Source organism: Salmo salar, chromosome 06 (assembly GCF_965601325.2).
Source record: "Salmo salar chromosome 06, fSalSal1, whole genome shotgun sequence".
Classification (NCBI taxonomy): Eukaryota; Metazoa; Chordata; class Actinopteri; order Salmoniformes; family Salmonidae; genus Salmo; species Salmo salar.
The window spans coordinates 60,433,510-60,450,159 of NC_138296.1; the positions used below are offsets into that span (position 1 = coordinate 60,433,510).

Below are 16,650 nucleotides of genomic sequence, written 5' to 3' on the forward strand. Positions count from 1 at the left end.
TATATGATTTCCACAAGTTGAAATAATACTGTGAAATTATGAAAATTATGATAATGCCATTTTAATGTAAGAGCTGTTTGAAAAGACTGTTTTGGTGGGACGGAGTTTTGGCCTTCCTGGTGACATCATCAGGCGGTAAATTAGTTAATAGACTAATAAGGAAGAGAGTTCCAAACCTCTCTGCCAATAACAGCTAGTTTTCAGTTTTCCCCTCCCCATTCAGACCACTCCCAGACAGTCCTAGAAAAATTATTGTTTGAGAAATTGCTCTTTGCTAAGAAGCTATTTTTGTTTCTTTTTTACCATTTTAATTTAAAACAATCACACTGGGTACTTAATTGTTAGCCCGAAATTATTTGATATTGAGATAAAAACATCTGCATTGGACTTTTATCATGATTAAGTTAAGTGAAGTTATTTTAAGTTAAGGTAAGTTAAGTTAGGTTCGGTTTATAATACAGATGACAGCTCTGAGTTATCCCTTCATTTGATGATACGTCACCTGTCATGGTGTTTCCCCCTTTGTAGGGCAGGTCAGCCACAGCTTTGAGCAGCCCATCACGGGTTGGGTGGGCATTCAGATGCCACTCAGTCTTGGGGTCTCCACTGTACTGAACCATACCTGGAGACACACACAACACAGCATGAGACTATACCTACCTCCAATCAAAGTGATTGTTCAGAATATAACATTGATTTTCAATTATGGCATCAAGTCCAGATAAAACTCAATTGAGTTGGGTGATGAACCTATGCCATCGTACACATTGCCAATGGGATTTGATCAAAAGAGAGATTACCGATCATGACTCTGTCAGGGCCGATGTCAAAGACACCAACGATGCGAGCGATGAAGGCGCGGATGGTTTTGAAGTTCAGACGGCCAATACTCCATGAGCCATCGACCAGCAGGATGATGTCAGCCTTGGCCTGGCTCTTACACTTGGCTTCTGTAAGGGGTGGAGGAGAGGGCCGTGAAAGGGAGGCCTGATACCATGGACACCCCTCGGATGGGACCACTTAGTACAGTCCATGTAGTGTGACAGTAGAGAGGATGTGTGTAGGAAGGGACGAGGAGAGGGGTGCCAAATAACAATAGAATAATAAAAAAAAAACGTTTCAGACAGGCAAAATACACACAGCAAATACAGACATCAACAAGCAGGAGGCAGAAAGGCATTACAAATATCACAATAACTATGCTAAAAAACTATACGTGCTATACAATAATGTTTCTACAATAAACTATCTATTGCTTCAACACGTTTTGCAGCAGTATTTTTCTCTTGCAGGGGGATCAACTATTTTCTTTCCCCTGGGGGTCCATCTTCTTTTTTTTCCTCTTTTTTTTCTGTGTATATCCAAAAGGCTTTTTGATGCCTGCAGCTCTTCGGGATGCTTGTGGGGTTTCTGTCGTTGGGTTTGTCCCCTGCCTCTGAACAACAAGAGCCACCAGCTCACAGACGACATACGAGAGACTCCTCACCCCGAGTCATTGCACATTCCTGCTGTGCTCACTACTCGACACCTGTGGGGGTGAAAGGGTGGTTGCTCGCTCGTCCTGCAGCCGAGCAAAAGGTCCCAGAGTCGTTCAGACACGGAGCTATGCAATCTGCCCACTGTATCTGCAATTGAAAACAGGTTAGAGGAGAAAACAAACATTTACCCACTTTTGTTACCGCAGCACGGAGAAACAGGTGCTTGACGATGTGTAGGGGATCGCCCCTCGTAAAATGTGTATCTGGTTATATATGGAAGCAGTTTGTTTGAGTTACACAACACGGGTAAACAAAAGGCTTGTAAGCTCAATGTAAGTCTATGAGACATTCCCCAACAAGACCACCTGTCATCAACTGAGACAGTAAGACACTGTAGAGGCGTCTTAACGACTTACGTCTGCTCATGGTGGACTGGAACGTCCCTAGCTCTGCTCTGATCGGTGCGGTGGGCAGTGTGTCACTGTGTGTCAGTGTGTCTGCTCCCCATTACTGAGAGGAATTTCGGGCCAAGGTCAGCAGCTCTCTTAGGGTCTTTTATGAGAAACATTTTCCTAGCCGCATTGAGCTCTGCTCCGCGGCAGCCCGGGTGCACTGCATACTCTCCTGGTTGTAAAACATCTCTAATTAAAAGCAGAGAAACTTATTTCCATTACTAACTTTTTTTTTGCGAAGTAAAAATGAGAAATATTAACTTTTGCATGTCAGGAACGATTAAGGAAGAAACAATATGGCTGCTGGGTCAAATGGGCACAGTGATGAGAAATATTTGTTTGTGGCAAAAGACACACAAACATGTTTGGCATGCTGAACGTTTGGAGTTGTGGGGGAGTGTAAGTCATCACACAGTGGCACTGCAAGAAAAAGGAGGTCAAGACATATCACCCATAATGAATTCATCCTAAAAATATCATAATGTCTTGCTTATCACCAGCGTGATAAATATCATATGTACCATATGAAATTTGGTACCCTGGTTCAGTTTCCTGGAGCGTTTGTGAGAATTCTACAGAATATGTTTTGCTTTCACGAGACCAGAAAAATTATTGTTTCATGTGCGATTAGCAAGACGAACATTCTCCATGACGTTAGCGAGCGAGCTTGTTTATTACGGGCAAAAAACTTCCACCCGACTCGCGCTGCCGCGTCACAGTACCTGGTACTCTGGTCCTGGATCTTGGACCCGCTACTCATGCAGGTCCAGGATTCGTTTCAGTCAGTGTTCGATTGCGTTTCGCACATGCTTTAAAACGCGATCAGGGTACCAAACACTCCAGGATCCGAATCATAGGGGGATTTTTGAAAGTGCCTTTAACATGATATGAGGCAGAAAAAAGGCCATTGGAGCCAAACAGCTATAAGTGATTAGTACTCATTAGAATTGATGGCAGTGTGATGTGGTGCTTTATTCCAATGTGTTTGTGATGTGGATTAGTTTAGACAGACACATAATTCCCTATAATGGGATGATTAGCGTCATACTGTAACTCACAGTGGGAAAGCCGTTCCTCTGCTCTACTAACGCGGATGGGAACAGAGATGGGCTGTGGCTGGGACACTGTGTGTCTGTGGTTTGGTCTGTGTGTCTATCTGAGTGGTTGTTCTATGGCTGCCTCCCATACGGCGCCCTATTCCCTATATAGTACACTGCTCTGGTCAAAGCTAGGAAATGAGGTGCCCTTTAGGATGCAACAAATGTCTGTTTGTCGGTTGTTGGTTACGTTATGGTATTGTAAGGTTTTACCGTTCCAAGGTTCCAATGGGACATCGGGTGCATCGGAGAGGGTAGTCTTCTCCTCTCCAGCCAGTGCAGCAGAATGGCCTCCATCAAACATTCCAAATACTGCTACAGAGTACTTGGTTCCGGCCCTGATGAGATGGAGAGATAAGATTCAAATGACTATCCTCAAAAGTAGTGCCAATGTCACAAGGCAGAAGACTTCCTGTCTGAGGTTATAACTTCCTGACTCTCACCTCAGCTCCTCTAACACCACAGTGTTGTCATATGGCCCAACCAGCAGCTCTCCCAGGTCGATATCATTGCCACTGGGGTGGAATGTGACCTTGTAGCCACGCACATCTCCAGGGGCTGCGTCCCAGGTGACTCTGAAGCTGGTCTTGCCAGGGTCTGAGGTCTTCAGGTTTCTGGGAGCTTTGTAAGGTGACACTACAAGGGGACAAACAGAGCAAACATATCAGTTCAAACTCATGAAGAAAGATCGTAACTTCATATTTGGCAAAGCTAGCCATTTTTCAATGAGATCAGCCAACCCACATTCCAGTCAGTTTCTCATTAGTCCATAATACAAGTCTTGAGTCCCAGCATGCGTCTCAAATGGCATCCTATGCCCTATATAGCGTACTACTTTTGACCAGAGCCATATGCACATCAACAGTAGTGCACTACAAAGGGAATATGGTGCTATTCCGGTGTCTAAGAACCTAATGTCATTCCATATGTTAGTAAGTGGTAAGATCTCGATCTCTCTCTCTCTCTCTCTCTCTCTCTCTCTCTCTCTCTCTCTCTCTCTCTCTCTCTCTCTCTCATATATATATATATTTTTAACTTTGTGTGTTAAAATATGTGTGTATTAACCAAGTCTCTGAGGTGTCCTTAGTGAAAGATACCTGCCCCACTCCCACAGTGTTTCCCACTGCACCTTACTGTCTCTCATCTCATGGAGTTGAATTATGGACCAACGTACGTGTCGTTCCTACTCCTTGCCTTGCTTTTCCTTCTCCCCGCTTGTAGATGGGGTGCACCGTGATGTCATAAGTGGTCATGGGCGTCAGTCGCTTCAGCACAGTGGAGGTGGAGGTGCCAGGAACCTTGGCGAACATCTCTTTGCCGCCATCGGTGGGTACGTACGTCACTCGGTAGTTGATGACTTTCCCCGGTGCCGCCATCCACGTTAACTTCATGCTTCGCTCGGTCTCATCGGACACAGTCAGAGCCTTCGCAGCAGCAGACACTGAGGACAGAGAGGAGGAGAATGTTCGATTCGTAGCGAGGATGTTGAGAAAAATCCCCAAATCTGTTTATCTTAAAGGCCCAGTGAAGTCAAAAACGTGATTTTGCTGTCTTTTAGATAGAGTTGAAGTCGGAAGTTTACATACAATTAGGTTGGAGTCATTAAAACTCATTTTTCAACCACTCCACAAATTTCTTGTTAACAAACTATAGTTTTGGCAAGTCGGTCAGTACATTTACTTTGTGCATGAACCAAGTAATTTTTACAACAATTGTTTACAGACAGATTATTTCACTTATAATTCACTGTATCACAATTCCCTTGGGAAGGAAGTTTACATACACCAAGTTGACTGTGCCTTTAAACAGCTTGGAAAATTCCAGAAAATAACGACCATCATTATGTTTGGAGGAAAAAGGGGGAGGCTTGCAAGCCGAAGAACACCATCCCAATCGTGAAGCACGGGGGTGGCAGCATCATGTTGTGGGGGTGCTTTGCTGCAGGAGGGACTGGTGCACTTCACAAAATAGATGGCGTCATGAGGAAGGAAAATTATGTGGATATTTTGAAGCAACATCTGAAGACACCAGTCAGGAAGCTAAAGCTTGGTCACAAATGGGTCTTCCAAATAAACAATGACCCCAAGCATACTTCCAAAGTTGTGGCAAAATGGCTTAAGGACAACAAAGTCAAGGTATTGGAGTGGCCATCACAAAGCCCTGACCTCAATCCTGTAGAACATTTGTGGGCAGAACTGAAAAAGCGTGTGCAAGCAAGGAGGCCTACAAAACTGATTCAGATACACCAGCTCTGTCAGGAGGAATGGGGCAAAAATTCACCCAACTTATTGTGGGAAGCTTGTGGAAGGCTACCCGAAACGTTTGACCCAAATGAAACAATTTAAAGGCAATGCTACCGAATACTAATTGAGTGTATGTGAACTTCTGACCCACTGGGAATGTGATGAAAGAAATAAAAGATGAAATAAATCATTCTCTCTACTATTATTCTGACATTTGACATTCTTAAAATAAAGTGGTGATCTTAACTGACCAAGACAGGGAATTTTTACTAGGATTAAATGTCAGAGAATTGTGAAAAACAGAGTTTAAATGTATTTGGCTAAGGTGCATGTAAACTTCCGACTTCAACTGTATATTTGCACACTATGAGGTAAGGAATAATAATGTGACATTTTTTTAATTATGATAATGCCCTTTTAGTGTAAGAGCTGTTTGAAAAGGCTGCCAGAAATTTCGGACTATTTTGGTGGTATGGAGTTTTGGCCTGCCTGGCGACATCACCAGGCGGTATAAGTCAATAGACCAATAATAAACAGAGTTTCAAACCTCTCTGCCAATAACAGCTAGTTTTCAGTTAATATATCCCTCCCATTAGGCTCATCCAATTAAGACCCTTCACTCAGGCCGCTACCAGACAGTCCTAGCAAAATTCTGGCTTGAGAAATTGCTCTTCGCTAAGAAGTTATTTTTGTTTATTTTTTACAATTTTAATTGAAAACAATCACAGTAAGGTACTTAAGTGTTACCCAGAAATGAATTGATATTTTGATAAAAACAGCTGTATTGGACCTTTAACTTTCTCTTTCCCCTATTGTGAATGAAGCTAAGCTCAATAGACCATGTAATAAGGTGCATTTGTTCCACCATTTCGGCACGGAAGAATAGTCAAACCAAAGGCAATCCTTCCAAACAGTTAATTATCCCAGGAAAAAAAGTCAGACCACTAGTTTTCATTCGTTCACTGGGAGGATTGTTATTGGTGGAAAAAACATGACCTCCAAATTCTCAATGTGTTGATTGACCTGAATGAACCTGTAACCCTGTTACCGGAGATCCATTGGTTCCGCTGTGCAAACGTAATGAGGTAAGCACGGATATGAAAGGTGAGGTCTCCTGAGAATGTCTCAAGGTTGTTTACTGTTCAAAATATGCTTGACTTGGCCTGCCAGAGTCAATAAACTAAATTACTTTCCATATCTACAAATGTCTAATCAAACCATCTCACTGGTTCCTCAAGTGTTTAAGGACATTTCCATCAATGTGATTTCCCATGTGTAGGATAGAGGGATGTTTGGTGGATTTGATAGTGTGTCTAAATACTGCTCCCACGCACCCTAACAGCAGTATATAGGACACATTACGCCATGTGCCAACAAATGCATAATTAAAAAAATAATAATCCCCTCCACAAAAGTGAGGTTATCTTAGATTCTAGAACACATAATGCATAATAACTGTCACCACCTCAGCTTTCCACTGCAAACCACAGCTTAAAAGGGAGTCTTAGAAATGACCTTTTTCCAAAATACCCGACACCAAGAGAAAAGAGTTCCAGAGAGTGAGGATGATGAGCACTGGAATGGAATATTTTCATATTTTATCAATTTGTTTTAAAAAAAAATCTCAATCTTGGCACTGGCATAGTGCTATTGTATGAAAATATATGTGATGGCCCAAGGAGAGTTTCAAACTGTTCTACAGATCTACAAAATGCTTCATGGATGCATCCAAACCGCCACAACTAACACCAGTTGAGTGACTCATTACTTTGGTAATCCCTAGCAGTGATGAGAGATTGACTGTGTCCCAAATGACACCCGATTCCTTACTTAGTGCACTACTTTTGACCAGAGCCATATGGGCCTTGGTCAAAAGTGTTGCACTATACGGGGAATAGGGTGCAATTTGGGATGCTGCCATTGTGTCCACCTCTGACGTCCAACACTGAGAGCTTTCCCTGGCCACAAACAGAATGAACGGAGGATAATGTGTACTAAGTCTTACCATCGGTGGTCTCCTGTCCAGTCAGTGGGTCCCCGTCTCCTCTGCCGTAGAAGGCCGCGACAGACACCTGGTAGAGGGTCTCGGGTGTCAGACCATCCAGGACAGTGTTGGTGACGTCTCCAGGGACCGTCTTCTCCCCTGACTCGTCACTGTACAACGACTTCCAGCGGATCCTGTACATCTTCACGTTTCCAGGGGCAGCCGTCCAAGACGCAGCAAAGCTGGTGTCCGTTACGTCGCTGGTGACAAGGTCCTTGGGGGAGCCCAGTTCTGAAATGAACACAAAGGAAAAGAGATCAGATTTCTGGGTGAGGATTTGGGAGAGGATACAGGATACAATGGTTGGTCAATGATAGTCAATGAACGTTCCAACACACTATATGGATAGGCCCTTATGCACTTCTCAGTAAAGGAAGAGAAAATGCTCAACTCTAAATCAACTTGCGTAAACAAGTAAAAAGGGTTCTTAGAACCATAAACATTATGCACTTTTGCAAACAACATAGAAATTCAGTGCCTTTGACAAATCCCCACAGCCCGGCTGTATCTAAGCATCCATTTTGTCTGACTGCATCTGGCCAATTGGACTACTCAAAATGGAAAGCATTGAAACCCGTGTCCAGAGGACAGAATAGTTGAACAGCTAGTCACATCTATAAAGACAAAAGAGCAGCAGAGATACCACATATCTATCTAGGATTACAAACATGCCTCTCACTGCGACTGGACCTGTGGCATATGGGCTGACTTATAGGAGACTCCCAATAAACTAAAGGACAACAGTGCACATCTGCTTCATATACTGGATGGATGGATGGAGAGAGTGATGGAGGGAGGGAGGACACTGACAGGAGCTATGGGTCTATGGGAGAGTATGGTCATGTTGTGGGTTCTCACCACTGTTCCTAAGTGACAAAACAGACAAGGGAAGCATGTTTGCCTTAACATATAGATTTGTTTCATTAAACAAGACCAAAACTAATTTCCTGTGCATATGGCTCATGTTACTGCGAAAAGACACATGGAGCTTATGCTGCACAGAGCCAGCAGTCTACAGGGACTATAGACATGACTGGGGTTTGTGAATGGCGGTGACAATCTGCATCTCCATTGTATATGTTACATTGGGCGCATTCGTTTTGCATCACTCTGTGCCACTGCCGGGTGGAGTTTGCTCCTAAGGGCGATAGCTCAACCGACCCAGGGAACCTGAGCGATGCAAAACAAACTCACCACATTGGTCATGAGTTGAATAGAGGTAAAACATTGCATAGTAGTACAAACTCTGTCTGTTTATGATAATAATGAAAAAGGTCTGGTCGAGTGATCTAACTCAACAATGTAACTACAATGTAACAGAGAGTGGCCATTAGACATACAACACTTCACTTTCTGCCAATGGACATATTGGGATTGTAATGGATAGTGCACTGCACAGTCAACTGATTATAGTGGACCACAGCCAGTATTACTCTCCAGATACAAGATGACATTTTCATGAATCATCAAAACCTGAGTTCGGTTCATAGTGTGGTGGATCCGAGACAGACTCTCTTAATCATTTTAGGATAGCCCAGTGCAGGACTAGTGGTGGATATTTACTGGTAAGACACGTGACCAATCTAACCATGGCACCACGAGTACACCGAGCAGATTCTGACTTAAACCATTACCTTTTGTCGTTTTCTCGTCTTACCACTGAAGCCAAACAAGCTAACCGATAAACGCAAACGTCCGGCGCCCCATCAAATCAACATGTGAACATGTGTCCTCTTTCATATTGAAAAACAAACATATGGAAGTACTGTTATACTTCAGGGGGGAAAGAAAGATTTTTATTTATTTTTTCTGACCAAAAATTGTACAGGGAGAGATGTTAACTTTAAGCATGTGTTTAATTTTATAGATCAACAAGTAAGCTGCGTCTGATTTCAGGAAAAGTCTTTCCAACTGCCACGCCAAAAAGAATCTATCAAACATAATATTCCTCTGAAGCAACCCATTCCAGTCCCGGCTAAAATCTAATTTCCTTCATTTTACTGGACATGTACTGCCTCAGTCCACATGGGCAGGCTCTCCGTCTCCACCACAGAGGCACAGCAGCAGCCACTGCCATTAGCTCTCACTTTCAATGTCTGGGAGGGAGTCTGGAGGTTTTCTAAATATCAAACCACAGGCGGCTCTCGCAGGGAATCTGGCGCTCGGCGACCCGGCCTGAAACCCACTCAACCCTATTATAAGGCAAAACTGAACAAAACCACAGTAAATTCAACTCTCTTTCTTTTAAACACTGCACTTGCAAGTTCTCTCTAAAGACTATCCACTATTTTGGCTCTGAATATTTTCTGAATAAACAACTATGTGATTTTACGGCTGCCTGCATAACATTGAATAACAATGTTAAGCCAATCAAATGAGTAAATTGTTGAAACGTAACAAAATATATACACTATTGTTCTGTTCTATTTTATCTGCACTCACTGTAACCTTCCAACACCAGGCAGAATTGATTTTGTTCAGGCCTTTGAAATTCTAAATGGCCTTGACATATCAAGCACGTTGCAATGTCCTACACTCAAGACAAAACTCTATCCAGCGGAGAAATCTGCCGTGCATTTGTATCCAGCACTGATACTAAGCCAAAAGGGCCTAAAAGTTCATTACCATAGTCAAAACAAGCTGTAGCTTAATGTTTGACGTTTGAACCTTGCTTTCATATTCTTTAGACCCTGGTCCAATAGAAGGGAGAGTGCAGGTCCTGAAGTGCAGTCTGCCCACTGCATGTTTGTCTTAACGACATCCTTGAGGGTCAGACAACAGCAGCTTGAATCCTTTATAAACTCTGACAAATGCCAGATAGGGGAGGGAGAAAACGTTCAGCTCACTGAGAGGGGGGATTCTAAGGTGGTATCTATCCTAAAGGAAGACAACCATATAACTCCAGAGCCTGAGTCCCAGTAAGAGTAAACCACCTCTTGACTTGGCCTGCAACTTCCTTTATGCTCGTTGTTGATTCAATTTCCATGCCTCGCTTTGGTTCTTTTTGATTCCCGGCACAGTCTTGGCTCCTAATCATCCCCACTCCCTGATGAAAGTGGATGGTGAGTGCTCAGTATGGAGGCGGCCAGCGTTAACACAGCTTTGAAGTATTTTCCCAGGTAACACTTTCCATACGCCTCCTCTGTCTTTAACATTCATTATCTCACCACATTTCCTTTTTCATTTGTTTTCTTACAATGATTCTGTCCTCCTCCTACCACATCGAAATATTAAATTAGTGGGGGAAAACGTACAGTGTGCTCCGTCAATTTACCGCCTCAGTGTGAGAATAAAAGGAATGTGAACTCCAAGTCAGAAGTCTTCCTTTTCCCCCAATTGGGACTGGAGCTCTGCTGGAGTGTGTTGCTGGCCAAACTGGATGCTCCACAGAAACGGCCACCCCCATCGACAAGCCTAGGGTACGGCCAAAATTGCACCCTACTTCCTATACAGTGCACAAGGGTGCCATTTGGGACGCAGGCCTGAGCAGGGCGAGGGTCCACTACCCCTTAAGGGCGTCCAGGCATAGGGCCTGACAAATAATCGCAACATGGACTCCCCTGGTCAACATTACTCCAAATCCCCACTACCTCACTGGGACCAACATTATTGGATTTCGCTCTGTTTATGAGGCCTTGCAGCTAGATACTGTACATATTCATCATTACAGTACGTGCTTTCTACAATATATCACTACGGTTCAGTTTTGTTTTAGGAATTCACAGAACATTGTTACAGTGGGAGAAATTCCAATACACCAAATCCACTGTTTTCAGTTGGGAATTGAAACATACCATAGGTTCTTCCCAGTGGTTGAGTCCCTAGCCTTCCAGTGGAGCCCAGCACAAAGTGATCAGTGTGTGTCGGCTTGGCGGCGTGAGTGAAAGCAGAGAGAGTCCCAGATGCTGTGTCAGCGAACTAACTAACTCAGAGACTCTGCGACTCCTCCACGTCCCTCAGGAGAGAAGAAAGTTAGCCAGCAGGGGCCCGGACCTCCCCCAGTCGGCCCAACCTCCATGACAGGCTCAGACACGTTCAAGGACCATGGCCCATTCCCAGTCACACCAAGTCAAGGTCCACTCAAATATGCACCATTGTCCAAAGCCTGGAGAAGGAAGGCTGGCTAACGTCAAGCTCTTGGTATTTTTTTTATGAATGTAAAAGGGAAGGATTTAGTGGAAAAGGCAAAACGGATGAGATGTTCTCAGTTTAAGACTCCTCTTTTGCTCCTTCCTACTGCATTGCATGTGTGACTGTTGCCAAAACAGTCTAATATAGCCTAGTGGTTCTGCTTTATATAGCCTTCCCTGTAGCTCAGTTGGTAGAGCATGGTGTTTGCAACGCCAGGGTTGTGGGTTCGATTCCCACGGGGGGCCAGCACAGAAAATAAATAAAAAACATGTATGAAATGTATGCATTCACTAGTGTAAGTCGCTCTGGATAAGAGCGTCTGCTAAATGACTAAAATGTAAAAAAAATGTCAGCTCTGACGCTACTTCAAAGTCCATTCCATTGAAAATGGGCCACAGTGGCAGGTAAAGAACTAGGTGAGCACTACTGGGTCTGATACAGTAGCTGTGTTATTATGGCAGCGATCTGGGGCAAACAGCTTGACCGCCAGCCAAAACACAAGCACACATGATCTCCAGCATCCAGAGGGATGGAGCTGAGCTGACTTAAACAGCTATTGGAAAACCAGATGGCTGACGCTGTCTCTCTCTCATTGCTGTCTGTCCAACCCAGTTGGTCCCAGGGATTCCCACAATGAAAAAGCTGAAATTCATCTGCTTCCTCTGCCCTTAGATTTAGCCTCACATTGAAGTTGTATACCATGTTTTTTTCAGGACAACCAGGGCTACAAGTAGAACACAACATTTGGCATAAACGGTTGCATTCATGAGTTTTATTGACAAATGTCAATGAAAAATAAGGTCTGCCAAGCAAAAACCTGATACAAATTTATAAGAGTGCTAAAAGTAGAAGAAAGAAAAAATCTCAGTTGGAAATGAATATCCAGCTAGTCAGTAACAACTATGTGGAGTTTGTGACAGCAGCTACACTACCGGTCAAGAGTTTTAGAACACCTACTCATTCAAGGATTTTTCCTTATTTGTACTATTTTATAAATTGTAGAATGATAGTGAGGACATCAAAACTATGAAATAACACATATGGAATCATAAAGTAACCAAAAAAGTGTTGCAATGGACATTAGACAGGTGGAAATTTGTCCTTTGGTCTGGATTCCGAATTGGAGATTTTTGGTTCCAACCGCCGTGTCTTTGTGAGACGCGGTGTGGGTGAACGGATGATCTCTGCATGTGTATTTCCCACCATAAAGCATGGAGGAGGAGGTGTTATGTTGTGGGGGTGCTTTGCTGGTGACACCATCTGTGATTTATTTAGAATTCAACGCACACTTAACCAGCATGGCTACCACAGCATTCTGTAGTGATACGCCATCCCATCTGGTTTAGGCTTAGTGGGACTATAATTTGTTTTTCAACAGGACAATGACCCAACATACCTCTAGGCGGTGTAAGGGCTATTTTACCAAGAAGGAGAGGGATGGAGTGCTGCATCAGATGACCTGGCCTCCACAATCCCCCGACCTCAACCAAATTGAGATGGTTTGGGATGAGTCGGACCGCAGAGTGAAGGAAAAGCAGCAAACAAGTGCTCAGCATATTTGGGAACTTCTTCAAGACTGTTGACAAAGCATTCCAGGTGAAGCTGGTTGAGAGAATGCCAAGAGTATGCAACGCTGTCATCAAGGCAAAGTGTGGCGATTTGAAGAACACAGTCACGTGTGGCTCAGTTGGTAGAGCATGGTGTTTGCAACGCCAGGGTTGTGGGTTCGTTTCCCACGGGGGACCAGTACGGAGAAAAAAATGTATGAAATGTATGCATTCACTACTGTAAGTCGCTCTGGATAAGAGCGTCTGCTAAATGTAAATATATTTTGATTTGCTTAAGACTTTTTTGGTTACTACATTATTACATATGTGCTATTTCATAGTTTTGATGTCTTCACTATTATTCTACAATGTAGAAAACAGTAACAATAAAGAAAAACCCTTGAATGAGTAGGTGTTCTAAAACTTTTGACCGGTAGTGTATGTGAGCTTATTACAGTATTATAGACATTATGTCCTCAGATATCCTATGATCTTCTATGTAGACGAATCCCTTACCTTCTAACAACTTTTGTGTGGTTTGTGAACATTATATAGCAAAGCAGAGCGTATTCATGAAAGTTACAGCTTTTCATAGTGGGGTCATAATAGTTTGTAGTTCAAACCGTTCACTTTACATACATTTTTGTGAGAATAACTGTTTTTTTGGGATCCGTCCTTGTCTCACAAACACCACTCTAGCTGCACTCCAATTAAACAATTTTAGGAACTCTCTGCTTTACCTTCCAGTGTGGCTCCTTTCCCCTCCAGAGGGTCTCCTAGGCCAGAGGAGTAGCGTGCGCTGACCTCCAGATCGTACTCAGTGCCAGGCTGCAGGTTCTTCAGAAGGGTGTTGGTGTTCCCTCCCTTCACCGACACCTCCTTCTTCTCGCCCCCCGCCGACGGACGGAAATTGATACGGTACTGGAGGACGCGGCCCGGTGCCGCCGCCCACGAAAGCTTCATGGTGGACACGGTCTTGTCAAAGACCTGTAGGTCACGAGGAGATCCCAGCTCTGAGAGAGAAGAGGCGGGAAAAGCCACGCTGTCAATGAGGAGCCAATCAAAGTTGAAGTTGTTGTGTGTAGGCTATGGCATATGACCAATTAGCTGAGGTGTCCAATTTAGTCTGATTATAGTCTGTTATTAGACAAGACAGATTGGAAAGACCACAAGTCTTCATTAATGCAAATCTTAAGTCATATAATTACAGAAACCTTTTGATTTTTGGAAAGGTAAGCAGTGAATAGCACAATAAGGGCAACATTGTAAAGAAGATTGAGGAAAAAACACAAATCCATCTCTGAAACAGCTGGGTGGTGAATGCCAAAGAGGCACAGGCTGGGATACGTTCTACCCTTTGTAAGGCTCTGGAAGTAGACAGCTGCCTTATTTAAAGGAGCTGGAACGTCCGCGGGCACTAACTGCTCTGAGAGCTGATAATCACTGAGAAGAATGTGGTTGCCGTGGTGAATAAGAGTACATTTTTGTTTATTTCCCCTTGCTCCGTTGGCTCCGACGCTGTAAACTACAGCATTACTGGACACACAAACGCAAACACACCTCCGGTATGCATCGAAAAAATCCCCCCTTAGACTGCAACCCCTTTGTGATGCCTTCCCGCCAAAATATAATGACACAGTAATTTTGGGTGGAATATTAGCCCAGTAGAACATGAAGTTGAAAAAAATGTCAACTTTGTTGGAAACAAAAGGCAGGCATGTTCAGTTCACACCCCTGGAGGGATGGTATAAGGGAGTAGGATTCCTAGCCTCAGTCCCCAGCATGAAAGGTCTCAAATAGCTTTTCTATAGCATAATTGGCTAAGACGTTGTAAGGCAGAGGAGCCCTAGTTCGAGCACAGTGAGGGACAGGAATGTAAGCTATACTATTAAGCAAGCGCAGTGATGCCTGTTACATAAGCAGAGATTTAGTCACCTTCTTTGGTGGTGCCGTCGATCTTCATCTCAGCACCAGTGCCTGACTGGTACTCTGCAGCCACCATGACGCGGTACGTTGTCAAGGGGAAGAGCTCTGGCAGCACGATGGTGGTCTCATCGCCGACGGTGGCTGTCTCTAGTCTTGTGCTGTCACCCCTGACTGGTACATAGGTTAGACGGTACCGTACCACCGCCCCTGGCGCTGCCGCCCATGACACCCGGAAACTGTCTGTCGTTTCCTCTGAAACCCTCAGGTTACGCACTGGTCCTTGTTCTGCAACAAAGATGGTGGGATTAGAGGTCATAAGGAATTTAGAGGTTATACAAATATTCGAACAGAAGTTAAGGCATTGGCATCAAATTCTTTATCTGTTGGTATCTGTTGGTCTGATGGTACTGACCATCTAGTGTGGTCTCGAATCCATTCAGAGGGAAGCTGTCTCCTTCAGTGTACTGGGCAAAGACGTTGACCTCGTAGTGGGTGAGGGGCGTGAGGTGAGGCAGCAGAGTGGTGAGCGTGTCCCCGGGCAAGGATATGGACACAAAGTCCCCGTTGACGTCAGCAGCAGGTCTGAACTGGATCAGGTAGGACAGGACATTGAGGGCATCAGTCTCCCAAGTGGCTCTGAAGCTCCTGACAGCCACCTCAGAGAAAGTTAATGACCTCGGTGGGAGTAAGCCTGGAGGAGATGGCAGATGACTACGCGTTAGGTCACAACACTCAGGATCCGTCCCAAAAGGCACCTTATTCCCAGCCTCCCATTGGGCTCTGGTCAAAAGTAGTGCACTGTATAGGGAATCAAGTGCCATTTGGGATGGAGCCTCAATAACACTCAAACATCTCTATTCCATTAGTGAAAATCTCTGTATTGTTTTCTACAGTATGTGTACAGTTCTCTATGTTGTCATAATAGATTATTATATAAGGAATATATCATGAGTAATCAAACCTTGTGTGAGTTACGCAATACACTGGCCATGTAATGCAGAGCGACTAATATTTGGTATTGTATTTCCACATGCAAGTCATCTTACTGCCCTAAGAGAGCAAGAGTTTTTACATGTGTGTAACACATTGCTAAACAGAAGATGATAACTTTGGAAAAGAGTATTGTGACAGATGTAATTGCAAGCATATGTTGTATACACTCTTAGGATTTTCTCTTCTACTTCTCAGGTCATGGACCAACAAGTCCAAGGTAGAGGGGAGTCATTTTCTCAAGATTTATTCTCTCCGAATTGTCCAAATAGAAGCAGTTGATCAAAACTACATTGATTAATAAAGTGTAAAAAACATTTTAAAAAGGTGAACATTTTTGCCACAATTCATCAAATTACCCAAGTATACTGTATAGTATTTCAAAAGATGTTTATTTGCTCAAAATCAAGATATCAAAAACGTAAAAACGGACTAATGTTTCGGATGTAAGTTATACATCGGAAAACTGTGCTCCTTGCTTGCTGCCATATGGCGCTGTATGATACTGTGCCAGATGTTAGCTTCACACTTTACACACTGTTCGAATCTCATCACAAGCTACTTTGCAACTACTTAGCATGCTAGCTAACCTAACCTTAACACTAACCTTAACCCTTTACCCTAACCCCTAGCCTAGCAAAAAATTGGAATTTGTAACATATCATACGTTTTGAAAATTCATAACGTATTGTACGAATTGCAATTTGTAAAATATTGTATGAACTGCAATTCATAACATATC

At 43.6% G+C, this 16,650-nt stretch overlaps 1 protein-coding gene across 8 annotated transcripts in view; it reads right to left on the reverse strand.

Moving 5' to 3' along the window:
• LOC106607687 (collagen alpha-1(XII) chain) overlaps window positions 1-16,650 on the reverse strand; it is a 96,469-nt gene that overhangs the window by 65,457 nt on the left and 14,362 nt on the right. For 7 of the 8 annotated variants that reach the window (XM_082976784.1, XM_082976787.1, XM_082976783.1 and 4 more), the window contains exons 11-19: window positions 15,331-15,609; window positions 14,928-15,203; window positions 13,733-14,005; window positions 7,276-7,545; window positions 4,202-4,468; window positions 3,471-3,663; window positions 3,241-3,365; window positions 801-950; window positions 503-622 (exon numbers count right to left, since the gene is read on the reverse strand). In XM_082976784.1, coding sequence (XP_082832910.1) covers window positions 503-622; window positions 801-950; window positions 3,241-3,365; window positions 3,471-3,663; window positions 4,202-4,468; window positions 7,276-7,545; window positions 13,733-14,005; window positions 14,928-15,203; window positions 15,331-15,609 — 1,953 coding nt within the window. The remainder of the gene's footprint in view (window positions 1-502; window positions 623-800; window positions 951-3,240; window positions 3,366-3,470; window positions 3,664-4,201; window positions 4,469-7,275; window positions 7,546-13,732; window positions 14,006-14,927; window positions 15,204-15,330; window positions 15,610-16,650) is intronic. The other variant, XM_082976788.1, reaches the window with a different exon arrangement.